This window comes from Pipra filicauda, unplaced genomic scaffold (genome assembly GCF_003945595.2).
Source record: "Pipra filicauda isolate LSUMZ 115617 unplaced genomic scaffold, ASM394559v2 scaffold80_size11013439_pilon, whole genome shotgun sequence".
In the NCBI taxonomy this organism is placed as follows: Eukaryota; Metazoa; Chordata; class Aves; order Passeriformes; family Pipridae; genus Pipra; species Pipra filicauda.
The window spans coordinates 6741464-6753178 of NW_024104987.1; the positions used below are offsets into that span (position 1 = coordinate 6741464).

At 48.6% G+C, this 11715-nt stretch overlaps 1 protein-coding gene across 1 annotated transcript; it reads left to right on the plus strand.

The window, feature by feature from the left end:
• Positions 1 to 110: 110 nt before the first annotated feature.
• On the plus strand, positions 111 to 11534 carry NUP85 (nucleoporin 85). The gene is made up of 19 exons (XM_027749816.2): positions 111 to 166; positions 250 to 343; positions 587 to 749; positions 1124 to 1194; positions 1665 to 1708; positions 2458 to 2527; positions 3435 to 3556; positions 3891 to 4025; positions 4338 to 4460; positions 4822 to 4953; positions 5346 to 5452; positions 5734 to 5817; positions 5973 to 6038; positions 6514 to 6665; positions 6758 to 6875; positions 8260 to 8360; positions 9953 to 10104; positions 10685 to 10771; positions 11346 to 11534. Exons 1-19 carry the CDS (start codon positions 134 to 136, stop codon positions 11445 to 11447), a joined length of 1956 nt encoding a protein of 651 aa, XP_027605617.1. The 5' UTR covers positions 111 to 133; the 3' UTR covers positions 11448 to 11534.
• The last annotated feature ends 181 nt before the right edge of the window (positions 11535 to 11715 follow it).

The window sequence follows — 11715 nt, forward strand, 5'->3', positions numbered from 1 at the left end:
CCGGGCGGCGGCTCCGCCGGGGCGGCGGCGGCGGGGCCGGGGCCGGGCTCGGGGCCGGTTCGCGGGGCTCGGGGCGGGCAGGCGGCGTTGCGGGCAGCCCGGAGGGGCCTGCGGAGCCTCGGCGGGAGCGGCCATGGAGGAGCCGGACACGGAGCCGCCGCTCGTGGTGCGGGACGGGCGGGACGGGCGGGGCGGGCGGGGCGGGTGCGGGGCCGGGGCCGCCGCTGACGGGCCGCTGTCCCCACACAGGTGGTGCCGGGCGCGGACCCGTCGGCCCGGCAGCTCTGCTTCGCCTGGGGCCCCGCCGAGGTGCTGGTGTGCGAGACACGCTTCGGCCGCGCAGGTGGGTCCCGGCCCCGATCCCGATCCCCATCCCGGTCCCGATCCCCATCCCGGTCCCGATCCCCATCCCGGTCCCGATCCCCATCCCGATCCCGATCCCCATCCCGGTCCCGATCCCGATCCCGATCCCCATCCCGGTCCCGGTCCCGGTCCCGGTCCCGGTCCCGATCCCCATCCCGGTCCCGATCCCCATCCCGGTCCCGGTCTCGGTCCCAGTCCCTGGCGCTGACGGGCTCTGTTGCAGACGCCGGGGAGGGAGCGCCCGGCTCGTCCCGCGTGTTCGTGGTGCGCAGGGATCAGGACATCTACATCCAGACCCTGCGGAAACTCTTCAATGAGTCGCACGGGATCTTCATGGGGCTGCAGCGCAGCGAGGAGGAGCTGGCGGGGAAGTCGCGGAAGGCGCAGTGAGTGTTTTGGGGTGCGGGAGCTTGGGGGGCACCTCTGCCCCTTCCCCAGCCGGGCCAGCGCCGTGGACTGATAAACACCCCAGTGAGGGATGTGCCACTGGCCAGGCTGCTTTGACCACCTCTGTAATCAGCAGCGGGACAGAAACAATGATCGTTTTGGGATGATGTTACAAAACAAGTCTCCGATCCTCCCAGTAACCACGCTGAACAAGTCCGTGCCAGTGTATAGTGCGGCACAGCCTCACTGATTCCAGCTGGAGCCACCCAAGTGCTGGGAGCCCCTGCTGCTCCAGAGAGACTTGCAAGGGCAGTAGGCATGAGACTAAAACTCCAACAGCTCTCTCCAACCAAAGCCTTTTTGCACTTGGCAGGTTGGTTCAAGTGAGTAAAAACTACCGGTCGGTGATAAGAGCCTGCATGGAGGACATGCACCAGGCAGCTGGTAAGTTGGTTTGTTCTCCTGCAAGAAAAGGAAGCACTAGTTGTGATGATAAAAGTAGCATTTCAATGGTAAGTTACTGCAACTACTGTGCTATAGCATGGGTAGGTTTCAGTAATTCTCAGGACTCTATTTCATGCCAGAGATTTCCAAATTAGTGTGTAAATCTGGTCAGAGATTATTTTTTTCCCCACAGTGATTTTTTGGGGACTTTAAGCCTTTTCATATCTTTGGCTCCAGTTTTACGGGAAACTGAATCCAGTTTAATAGCTTGCTTCCCCAGAAAGTGGGAAATGTTACTCATCTGTGCCCTGTAGCCATACCCAGATTTGCACAGGATTTATAAAACAAGTTTACAAAGCTCATTTAGGTCTGTGCTTGATGAGTAATCAGGTATTATTGTCTTATTTATGAGCCTAGAAGGGGCTGTCAAAGGTAAATGTGTCGCTCTTTGATTTTTCTTGTTCCCTCAGTTTCAACTCGGGACCCTGCCCTGCAAGGCCAGTACAGCACCCAGGTAACCTGCATTCATGTCACACAGTCACAGCTGAACATGGATCTCTGGCTGGTGAATTCACCAGGCCACCACTGTGACATAAAGCACTTCAGATTTAACTTATCTTAGTACAGTAGATGCAGTTCATGACCAAGAATAAAAGGAAATAAATAGTTCCCCTACTTCTAAAGATGTCCAACACCTCAATTCACTGCTGTGTCTTATATATTTAGTGTTATAGGTGTGTTTTCTTGTCATCTCAAAGCTGACTGACAGAAAAGTTTCAGACTTGCCTGTCTGAACCTTCACCTCTCCAACACTCAGATTCCAACCAGCTGCATCTGAGCCTCACAGCAAGCTCTGGGTGTCCACTGTGAGCTGTCAGACAGCACAGGAGTGTTCTGGGAGGAGCAGAGTGCTCACAGCAGTTTTGTCCTGTTACCTGCAGTGATGTTTCTCCTTTGGCCTTTCTTACTTCTCTGTATTATTAATCTTAGAAGTGCCAAAGGCTGACAATAGCACTGGTTGGTCTTGCCCACTGCTGACTGATTATTACGGCATTTTGGAACACAAACAGCATCAATACTTTCTGAGCTGAATGCATGGGGAGAAGACACGGTCTTTAATTTCTATCTCTGAAATGTCAATATGACATCTTTCTGTACAAACTGAGTTTAACTGATTGCTATGGACAGCAGATGCCTTTGTGTGGTAACAAAACCCAACTGGAATAATTACTGACTCTGAAACCTGGCCCTGCTTTTCCTCAGGTTTCCATTCTCTCTGCGATGGAGCTGATCTGGAACCTCTGTGAGATACTATTTGTTGAAGCAGCTGCAGGTGAGCAGGGAACTATCCTGGTGTTAAGACTGAAGAGTTTTGTGTTTGCATACATATTTGTTTAAAATGTCATAGTTTAATATGTTTTAGAGATATGTTGAGTGTCAATAAACCCTTTAATACCCCTTCTGCCTCAGTTAATTGCCTTCTTCATATTGAATTATGTCATGCTATTCAGTTTGCCCTCTACTTTTCCCCCTCCTGCATGGTACACTGTGATTTAAATTGTCTCTTTTATCAGATAGGTTATGAAGAGAAGACGTATCAAATGTTGCTGCCAATGTATTTGACTTCTAAGCATAAACACATATTTTAGCACCAAATATGTCAATGCCAGCTGACATTGATACAGCTCTGATACAACTCCTTTAACTTTAGGATGCCATTTTTGAAGTCAGTTTGTTTACACCAGCATTTTAAGTAGTAAATAATTTTTTTAAGGAAATCAGATTATGCAAATAAATACGCTACTTGTACAGTTCCAGAATTCAGAAGAGATTCACAAATTACTTAATCTGAAGAAAAGCTAATCACCTAATGCCAAATTTCTTCCTCATATTCAGTTAATAGTAATGAACTGACATTAAAATAAACAGAAATATTCTATTTGTCTTTTGGCATTGCAGGATTTATGATCTGAGTCACTCACCTTTTATTTCTTCAAGTAACTGTTTTGGGTTTTCTGCTGGACCTCGTTGCTGCTCTGTCTAAAATTTGCCACAGGGAAACCTGTCAGCAGCGGGTGCTCCCACAGCCTTGTTGCTTAGGGAGCTCTGTAACTTGAGTGTGGGACGTAGAAATCCAACCAGTGAACCCCATCTAATGATGTCCCACTGTTAAGGTTTGTGAGAGAGCAGTTTGGGAACAAACAGGTGGGAACTAAGAGGGAAACCTTGTCTGCACACAGCTGGGCTCCTCCTGCTTCGCCTCCTGGACTGGGTGCGACTCCACGTGTGTGATGTGGACAGCATGGTCCGGGAAGTTCTGAGCAGTGAGAACCCCTCCAAACACAAGCTCTTCTGGAACGTGGTGAGTGCCATCACCTACAGGATTCTTAAACAAAGAGAATTCGTGCCTGTGTGCTTTCCTTCCTCTTCCCTACTTGACAGTAGACCGCACCTCAGAAGCTGGGACGCTGCTGCTCTCTGCCCGTGTAGGTTTTAAGGTGAAGCCATTCTGATCATCCTGCCCCTCACTGCCATCCTGAGCCTCCCACTTTCATGACCCCTAGAGCTCAAGACTTACACTGTGTATTTGCATTAGCAGTTTAAGCATTTTAACTCCACTCCACTTGCCTGAATCACAGGTTAGAATTCCCCTCTGATGCCCTTCCTGGGTGCTCATGGACAGGTGGATTTTGCAGGTGGATGTCTTTGTGCTCCAAGGCCGGATGGACGAAGCACGGCACTTGCTCTCCAAGGAAGTCACTGCCAATCCCACCTCAATGAACATGTACAAAATCTTGGATGACTTGATGAAGAAGATGCCCATGCCCAGTGTATGTACAAAGCGGATTTTTTCGCGCAGTTCACTGGGAAAAGAGCCATTTCTGATGTGTCCCCTGTAACAAATTATTCCCCATTAGAACATCTCACTCTTATTCCTTTACAGTGACAATATTTGTATTCTCAAATTGCCCAAAGACCCAACAATTCGGGTAAAAGCCTGTTGGGTGACAAACCAGTATAGAAGGATCACGGGTGGCCCCATGTTTAGCTTTTTATCAAGAACCACTGTGAGTTCAGCCCAAGTGCCTGTTGTGATTTGACTTGGTGTTTCACTTATTCCATGTTTCTTACCCTCTGTTCAGCTTGGCAACACCCAGACACTGACTGAGCTGGAGCTGAAATGGCAGCACTGGCACGAGGAATGTCAGAGGTTTCTACAGGATGGGACTTTCGCTTCCAATCCCCACATGGAGTCCATCTGCAAGGTGTGTTTTGGCTGGGAAGGAAGGAAGCTGTGGACAGGTATTGAATCCATCCTTGTGGATTTCAGGAGCTCAGTGTAGCCATAAGTAACTTTAATAATATGCTGGATGATGTGTTCATTAAATCAGGAGATTTCAGGCCAGTCTAATGTCCTGTGTTCTTGGTTTGCAACAAACTTTGCAAGCCTGGGCAGATCCGTTGCTCCTCCTGTCCAAGGCCATAAGGCTGATGAGGAAACTGGGCTCTGAGAAGGATCTTTGTTATTTAATTTTGATCAAATCCTCACCTTTGCAAAGCAGGAGTGATGCCCCTGGAGAGTTACAGTGAATCTGCAGAATTACTCCTGTGTTTTTATCCTGTTAGATCCTGGTGGGAGATGAGGATGCTATCCTGGAGAAGAAGGAGCTCATGACCACATGGTACCACTTTCTGGTTACCCGGCTCCTGTATTCCCATCCCACTGTGAAGCCGATGGAGCTGCGGTTCTATGCACAGGTAGGAAGTGGAATTACCTTTACATTCTCCAGTTTCATGCACACAAGGGTTACTGCACTGAGTGAAAGACTTTGGGAGGGTCGAAATCTTACAGCAATGACATTCCTGTAAGGTGTTGCTTGGGGTTTGTAAGAGGACTGGGAGGCTGATTAAGTTGACAAATAATTGTTGAAGACCCACTTTTCAGTATCTGATGTCACCAGTCGTGTTCCTGCAATTGTTTTCCGGTTTTCTTATGCTAAAATAAGGAAAAAAATCTTTTTTCTTAATGTGTTTGGTCTCTATGACCTGTTATTTCCCATAAAATAAGTTAAACTAGGCTGCTACATCCAAACAAATCTTACCATCTCACAACTTCTGAATTTATCACGTCTTGTCATCTCATTCCACAGTCTAGTATGGACCTGTTCCTGGGTGGAGAGAGCAGCCCTGAGCCTCTAGACATGATTTTAATGGCAGCCTTTGAGTTTGAGATGCATCAAGTGATCAAGGAATGCAGGTTGAGTTTTAAGGCTTTTGATTCTCTAGTTCTGCAGTATTGTTTCTGTGTTATTTGGAGTGGGGGATATGGGTACAGCCCACCTGATCATCCTTGCAAAGCATTTAGCAAAAATATGTGAAGTTGGCAGCAATTGAAAGTATTCCATAAGGTCTGGGACATTGCAGCCAGACATTGCACTGTAACAGAGCTGTGTATTGGTAAGAAACGCCTGTGGAAAACCTGACACAATCCCTGGCAGTGGTAGGCTTAGTTTTTTCTTTCTTTTGCTTCAAACACAGCATCGTCCTCAGCAATTGGTGGTTCGTGGCTCACCTGACTGACCTGCTGGACCACTGCAAACTCCTGCAGTCTCACAATCTCTAGTAAGTATTTCTTTGCATTGATGATTTGGATTAAGCTGATTAAGAGAGCCCCTGAGAAAACATGCTGCAGAAAGTAGAAGTACTTGTGAAGTAATGTCAGCAGGTTTTTCCATCGAGATGCAAATAATAATGTCTGTTTTCTCTCTTTCCCCCAGTTTTGGTTCAAACATGCGTGAGTTCCTCCTGCTGGAATACGCCTCGGGACTCTTCTCCCATCACAGGTTCCAACTTCTGTTTTATTACTCATAGGATAGACTAACACCAGGGCAGCCAAACCAAATAACTGCATGTTCACAAAGTAAAAAAGGCAAAGAGAAGTCACTGTTAGAATTTCAGCAGAGGTATCCCTAAGGGGTCATACAAGACTGGCACATTTCCTCTCCTGAATGAAAGACAAAAGCTGTCTGTGGGAGCCCATCACACGTAATGACCAGGGTAGAGTCACTCCTGCCACTGTGCAGAGTGACTTGCACTGAAGCACTTCAGAGCTGCAGGTATTCCAAAGCTGTGGCATTCCAAAGTTACATTACAGGCAGCTGGCATTTGGCAGAAAGGAAAAGCCATTTCAGGTCTGAACACAAATTAATCAGAGCTATCAGTTATTAATGCAGACTGGGATGCTCCTTGGGGCTTCACTGTCGTGCTCATTGAAGGTTTATGTGATGGGAATCGTGGTTGATTTTGCCCCTCTCTCAGCCTGTGGCAGCTGGGGGTCGATTACTTTGACCACTGCCCGGAGTTCGGGCGGGTGTACCTGGAGCTGCACATCGAGCGCATCCCCCTCAACACGGAGCAGAAGGCCCTCAAGGTGCTGCGGATCTGTGAGCAGAGGCAGATGCACGAGCAAGGTGGGGGGATTTTCAGTCTCACTCTTTGCAGGGATACAAAGGAAACTACTGAAACTTAATCCTTTCCCTCCTGTGCCGTGTGTCCTCCCCAGTCCGCAGCATCTGCAAGATCATGGCCATGAAGGCCCTGCGGAACAACCGCCTGGGCTCGGCCCTGTCCTGGAGCATCCGGGCCAAGGACGCGGCGTTTGCCACGCTCATCTCGGACCGGTGAGCTGGGACAGCGGCCCCCAGGCTGCTGCTGCCACTCTGGGGTGGGGGACGGGGCAGGCAGCCACTCTGCCAGGGCCAGGAAAGCTGCTGCTGCCAGTGGGGCTGAGCTTTCCCTCAGGGCAGGCACCTGCTTGTGGACTAGAACACATCCTCAGTGCTCTCCTCTGCAGTACCCAGCTTGTCCTCTACAAGTTTTCCTGTTTTCCTTCCTGACAGCTGGAGACAAAACAGCAATCCTTATTTATAAACCAGGAATCCAACCCTCTTAGACCTTGCTTTGAAAAACATTTGTTTCAGTAATTTCTGTCTTCTGCACTGCCCTTCATTTGCTCTGATAGAGCTGTTTGATGGGCTGGACAGTGACCCGGGGGACTGATTTGGGTGGAGGATAATCCCCATCTGTGCTTTATTGAGCAGATTATTGGTAACCAGTCAAGTTCAACAACCTCCAACCAACAACCTCCAAACAAGGCAGTGGGAGTCACTTAAGCCACCGTTTCTGCTAAAAATCTCACCCCATAATTACAACATTTGCAGCAAGGAGAAAAGTGTTATTGTTTCCCTGGTTTTGCATGAGCTTGTCACAATTCCTGACCTTGCCAGGCTGGGAAGGGTGTTGTGAAAGTGAGGAGGATGCTGGCACTTGGCTCAGGCCTCGACAAAACCTCTGCCAACTCTCTTTATACTTTTTAATCTCCAGCAACCATGTGGGTTTTGCTAATTGGAAATAGGCAGGTACCATCTCTTCATTGATAAGAGTATAATTTTGAAATGACACCCTGGGTAGGTGGGCAGGCAACACTGTCTTCAGCAGTGGAAAAAGGGAGTGGTAAGAGATTGCTGGTCTCAGCTTTGGTTTGGGCTTTTTTTTCATTTGTCCTTTGAGGGAGTGGGAATCGCTACATTTCCTTCAACAGAAGGAGAAAAGAAACCATCACAGGAAGCAGCTCTGCAAAAAGCAGCAGAATGAAGGCTGTGACAAAACAGACGAAAAGCTTTTAGCATTGTTTTTGTTCCTGCTGCTTATCAGCTTTTTCACACAGCAGAAAAACAGAGCTTTTGTTATGATCTGGGAGTGTTATTTATGCATCCACCAGCCTCAGCTTCCTGAGTGCCTTCCTTCAGTTGCTCTTTTTAAAGAACAGATCTCAGCTCCACAAAATGCAGAAGTATAAATGAGGTGTCTGTTAAATGTACGTTACACCAGTTCATTGGCTGCTTCCATGGAGTCTTTGATGACTTTGGAAACCCTCACAGGAGGTCGGTTAAGATGGAACTCAGTCAAGCACAATCACATTTTCTGGGAAGGGATTAGGAGATACAGAATGGATGTGGATGATGTTCTCCCCTCTGAGCTTTCACTGTGTTCCTTTCTCCCCAGATTCCTTAAGGACTATTGTGAAAGGGGGTGTTTCTCCGACTTGGACCTCATTGACAATTTGGGACCATCCATGCTGCTCAGTGACAGGCTGACATTCCTTGGTGAGAACTGCCTACAGTTTTCATACTGGTCTGTTATTTAGAACGTAGTGAACTCCATGGAATTACTTGAATTTATCCTTTCCTTCTTCTGGCTACATCCTGGTTTAGTGATGAGGGGCAAGCAAATGGGAAATGTGATTTGGGATGCAGCTTGTACCAGGGGATGGCACTGACTGCTGCTCTCAGCAGGACAGCCCCAAATCCTGACACTCCTACCTTCCCCTTCCTTAGTCATTTTCCAGGCTGTATCACTACCTAGAGAGGCTCTGAAATACTAACAAAGGCTACCTGGGATACCTTAGGGGGGTTCCTTGGGGGAGTAAACCACTGTTTTAAGTTACATTGGCAATGTGATAATTTTACTAAGTTCTCCAGAATCTCCTCAATGTGGGTTCCCTGTGGCAGTCTCAAGCTTCCTGGAACAAGAGCCCTCCCTGCCCTCCCACTGCAGCTGCTGTGCCAAGTGACAGTGAGGAGCCCCAGCTCGTTTCCCTCCCGTACCACAGCTTCCTCCTCCTGCCTGGCACAGAGCAGCTGTGCTGACCTGCCCCTCTGCCTGCAGCTGCTCTGTGGCCTTTGATTCATGGACCAAAACAGGAAATGGAGCTAAAATGCCCCTTTCTCTGGTGCTGTGGCAGTTAACAAGCCCAATTACTGGGGCCAGAATCTAATAGGAATTTGGAATAGCTGTTGGCATTGGATTGACTCCCCTCTGCCTGATGCCAGCATTACAGGGAGGGTTATCCTGAGTTTGGTCTGTTCCCACTTGGTCCCAGCTCACAAAACTGCAACTGAATTTCCTTCGTTTAAACCTTGTCCTAAATTAGGCCTAGAAGGTAAACATGACTTAGCAAATTGGTAATCCCTCATCTCTGCATGCCCAACATCAGCCAGTGACCCTCATGTCAGCCCCAGAGAAACTATTTCCCTTTCTGCTCTTTATAAACAATCCTGAAAGACCTGAAAATACTTTTGCCTGTTTTTCCTTTGGAATTCTAGAAGCATTAGGTGTACCTTTGCTTGACAGCTTTCCCATGTCTCTGCCTTGAGCTCAAGCATTAGTCAGAGGTGAATCTGAACGGGAATCGTGAACTTCCAAGAGCTTGACAGTGTAGTAGCTACAAACAAAGCTGCAGAATGAACCCCCCTTTCATCCTCAGCCACTTCTCACATGCTGGATATTGATCCCACTAAATCTTAGCAAAAGCAGACCTTTCTCTATTAACAAAGATCCCAGTTCCCATTTAAGCAACCAGGAGGGCAACACAGCCTTTCAGACCTGATATTCTGCGGTATCCAAAAGAACTTCATCTCTGCTCTCTAAGCCACTGGGGCAGTGCTCCCCTGCAGATGCTCAGCACGAGGCAGCAGCAGCCACTGAACAGGCTGGTGCAAACCCTGAACCTCACCCAGCACAGCAGCAGGTTTTGGTGCCCTGGCTCTGTTGTCACCTTTCTCCATGCACCACATTCCCATTCACCACACCTGGCCTGCTTTGGGCTCAAAATATTTCAGTTGGGGGTGGTTCTGCAAAGGCATCTTTGAAGGCCCAGCAACCCTTTGTCCCCTCCACCAACCCCCGTGGTGTGCAGGGAAGTACCGGGAGTTCCACCGGCTCTACGGGGAGAAGCGGTTCCCGGAGGCGGCGCGGCTGCTGCTGACGCTGATGACGGCCCACATCGCCCCCTGCTCCTTCTGGATGACCCTGCTCACCGACGCGCTCCCGCTGCTGGAGCAAAAGGAGGTGAGATGGCTGCTCACACCCAGAGCCCTCCCCACCCCTGCTTCCTCCTTGACAAGGGATCTCAAAGTGGTGACCCCTTTCCTGCCCCAGGATTTGCATTTCCAGTGCAGGAACTGTCCATGGCAGTTCCGTGTGTCCCACCAGGGGACCCAGGATGAGATAACCAATTCTTACCTCTGTTCCCTGCTTTTAGAACAGCAGTGGAATTGATCTGTGCTGGTATTTTAAGCACACACTGCATCCAGCTCCTTTGGGTATTTGGCTTGAAGACGGTTCTAGTGTGCTTCCCTCTTCTAATCCAATTTTTGCTTTAAGATCCATCAAGAAAAGGACAATTCAGCAATTACAGACCCAGAGCAGACGCTCTGACCTTGTAGCTGACCCTGCTTGGCGCAGGAGGTGGCACTAGAGATCTCCCAAAGTCATATCCAGCCCAAATTATCCTTTGATCCTGTGACTGAAAGGGTCAGAATGGATCTGTGGGAGTGTGAAAGCATTCTCTTCCTCAAAACTGCATTTTCTCAGACTGTGTGATGTCCTTAAACTTGATCATTCTCAGTAAATGCTTTCATTTCCACAGATCATATTTTCAGCAGAACAGACTTATGAGTTGATGCGATGCCTGGAAGACCTGACGGCAGGGAACGTGGATAAACAGAAATTCCAGGTAGGAATTTTGTTTTGAGGACAACTGGATAATGAACTGGGGGGCTGTGGGAAGTGTCAGGAAAGCTCTACACTTATATTCCTACATGAGGGCAGAAGAGAGGGACAGGATGGCACAGGGTGTTCAAGGGCAGCCAAACAGAGCATCATCCAGAGAGCTTGAAGTATTCTCAAACCCAGTGCAGGAGAGCTCCCACTCATGTTCTGCTGGTTTGGATTAGACTGATGCTTTTCCAAGATAAATAATTGCAGATTACACAGGCAGTGAAAAGCTGAGGTGCTGCCATCCAGCAGCTCCAGCTCTGAGCGTTCCAGGCAGGGAACAGGGAGCCATTTGCTGCACATGCAAACCCCTGCAGCTGCCAGGGAATGAAAAGGCTTGGCACAGCTGTCCTGGGTTGAGCTGTAAAGTAGGAAATGTAGCTTTTGCTGTTTGTGGGAGTCCCTGTAACAGGTAAATACACAAGGACTCTCCCTCTTAATGACCTGCATCCTTACTTTCCAAACCCAGGGAGAGACTGTTCCCAGGTCGTTACTGTGTGCAGTCCTCTGACCCAAGCTCTGCTCTCTTCCAGGAGGATGATGTTGAGACCACCAAAGTGGAAATGCTGAGACTTGCTCTGGCACGGAATCTTGCACGAGTCATTGTCAAAGAAGGCACCGTGGAGGGGTCCTGAGGATGGCAGGATGTGATCTTCCTCTTCCTCTGGGGCTCACTGTACATAAACTGACTTTTTTTAAGAATAAATGTCTTGTTTTGCAGATTGCTTGATCATTTGTTCTTGTCTTCCATAAACAGAACTTAGAGGGACATGATTTTTAACTTTTATGAAGGAGCTGCATCAAAACAGGTGCTTGTTCCAGCTTGGCCTGGCAGCCCTCCCCTGGTGAAATGACTCAGTGCAGTTTTTCCTTGCATTTCTTGGTTTCTTTACCTCTCAACAC